Here is a 2,676-nt window from a genome sequence, read left to right as displayed (position 1 = left end):
TGAAATTTTTGCCACGTAGGTAAAAACGACGAATAGTAATTTATTAGGATTTTAATTATTAAAGAACACTAAATTTTATCATTTATATTTGTTACAAAACTCAAAATTATCTTTAGATATTAGGATTTATATTATTCAAAAAACTAAAAATTATATTTTGATATTTAAAAAATATAAATTATCATTTGATGTTAATGGTTTTATGTAAATATCTGATGATATGATATATTCATACAAAATTTTAAAACTTATAATGCAAGAAAACAATTAAGATATCACCAAAAAAATATTTATATACAAAATGTATATGAAAATTCGTGCATCGCACGCCACATAAGCAAAAGTAATATTTCGACCAATGAAAAATTAGATTTATATATTAATTTAGAATTTAAATTTTCAGTCGTCATTTAAGAAAAAATTAACAAATGAAATTTGAGAATTGAAAACAAAAAATAGTAATTTAAGATTTAAATAATGAAAAAAAAACAAATATTATCTATTACATTAGAATTTATATTATTTTAACAAATAATTAGAAATTAAAAAATATATTTTGATTTAATGATTTTATCTAACTATCCGATAAATGAGATAATATTTATTTCAATTTATAAATTCAAGTTCTATATACGTAAAATTTGAATAAGAATAATTTAAAACGTAACAAAATATTTTTATCTTAAATTAATGTTAAAATAATAGAATAGAAAATAAAAAACAAAAAATTAAGAAATTACAAAAAAAAAAAAAAATATACAAAAATGAAATATTTAAAAACCGTGCATCGCACGGGCTTACATCTAATTTTATTAATAGAGGTCAATTTCCGCCAAAGTTAATAAACTTTGAGGAAACGGACTTAAGCAAACAAACTCATTACAACCTTTGAGGTCTCACCTAGCCACATTGTGTGCTAAGGTATTACCCGCACGTTTTACTTGAGAATTCGAGAAAACATTAAAACCTTGAGAAAGCACATTAATATCATCAATCAAGAGGGAAAAAGGAGTATAATTGCCATCCATCTTCAAGACTCCCTTCACGACCCTTAGAGCATCCGTCTCTAAAATGACAGCCCCATAGCCCAATCTAGCAGCCACTTGAAGCCCAAACCGACATGTTGCAGCTTCAGTCACAGAGGACTCCCACCCAGCACTTTCCTTTCGCACAGCCGCAGCCAGCAGATCCCCAGCTTCGTCCTTGAGCACGACTCCCAGACCTGTCTGACTTCCACAATGAGCATCACAATTGATTTTTACCACACCCGAGTGCGGCCTTACCCAAGCAGTGGTTGATGGCAGGCATGAGACACCTTGCCCCATAAATACCCTCTTTGCATACTCCCCATATTTGAGCACCGATTTCATCATATTAGAAGCAATACTCACTGCACATAAATTTGCATTTTCAAAGATAATCTGATTGCGACACCACCACGCTGCCCAGGCTAAAGTAACCACCTCACGCAACTCAGCACTACTAACCTTCGAAGCTAGCCATAGCAGCCTCGAACTAAAACACGTAGATGAGGCTTGATCAATTAGAGATGAGAAGGCACTTGCATTCCAAATACTCCTAGCTGCAGTACAGTCAAATGTGGCATGTATAATATTTTCATCCCCGTTTCCACATATCGAGCACAACTTATTATCAACTAAGTGACGGTAATGTAGCCTTTCCCTCACAGCCAAGAAGCCTTTGCACGCCTTCCACAAGAAATGAGTCAACTTGGGAGGAATCTTTAAACCCCAAATAAGCTTCCAAACATCATCAGGGGGTTGTGTATGTATCCTTGTAACGCCCTCCTTGCCCAGCCAATACCCCGAGCGCACTGAGTATTCACCTTCCTTTGATGGCCACCAAAACATCACATCTTTCTTTAGACAAAAAGATAGGGGAATCGATAAAATTAACGCTTTATCAGCGGCGCTAAAGTTATCACTAATCACATCCTCACGCCACTCCATTAAATCATGATTAATCAAATCACAAACTTGCAGCTCCATGTTGCTATGACTTATAGGAGTCGGCACACACACCGACAGTTACCAGGCAGCCATGCCGAGTCCCAAACAGAGATATTACTACCATTCCCAACCCTCCATTTCAATCCCTCAAGTAACAATGATTTCGCTCCCCAAATGCTTCTCCAAGTATAACTCGGGTCAAAACCCCTATTAGCCTCCAAAACATCACAATTCTTGAAATAACGTGCTTTCAATATATATAGAATGTAGAAGAGTACCTGGATTATGGTGGAGGCGCCAACATTGTTTCGCCAAAAGAGCTTGATTGAAAACCCGAAGGTCACGAAACCCCATTCCACCAAGGCTTTTAGATTTACACAAGTCCTCCCATTTTTGCCAATGCAATTTCTTCCTTGATGCCGACGACCCCCACCAAAAACGTGCAAACATCGCATGAAACTCATCAATAATTCCATCGGCGATCTTCAAAATGCTCATCATATAAGTCGGGATCGCTTGGGCAACGGCCTTTATCAAGACTTCTTTCCCGGGCATAGATAATAGCTTCTCTTTCCACCCCTGCAATTTATTCCATAACCGCTCCTTAAGACCCGCAAATATGACCCTCTTAGACTTCCCAATTATCGTTGGTAAGCCTAGATATTTCTCATGCTTCTCCACCTCTCGAACACCCAGTGTATCCACA

The 2,676-nt window shown here is 36.2% G+C and overlaps 1 protein-coding gene across 1 annotated transcript; it reads right to left on the bottom strand.

Moving 5' to 3' along the window:
* Positions 1-896: 896 nt before the first annotated feature.
* On the bottom strand, positions 897-2,009 carry LOC145616181 (uncharacterized). Its single transcript, XM_081670871.1, has one exon. The coding sequence runs from the start codon at positions 2,007-2,009 to the stop codon at positions 897-899; it is 1,113 nt and encodes a 370-aa protein (XP_081526997.1).
* Positions 2,010-2,676: the final 667 nt, after the last annotated feature.

Source organism: Chenopodium album, chromosome 26 (genome assembly GCF_948465745.1).
Source record: "Chenopodium album chromosome 26, dcCheAlbu1.1, whole genome shotgun sequence".
In the NCBI taxonomy this organism is placed as follows: domain Eukaryota; kingdom Viridiplantae; phylum Streptophyta; class Magnoliopsida; order Caryophyllales; family Amaranthaceae; genus Chenopodium; species Chenopodium album.
Note: the sequence above shows the minus strand (reverse complement) of the source record. Positions and strands in the feature narration are given on the sequence as shown.

Coding starts and splice junctions, on each gene's coding strand:
- LOC145616181 (XM_081670871.1), bottom strand. CDS start 2,009: ATGGAGCTGCAAGTTTGTGATTTGATTAATCATGATTTAATGGAGTGG.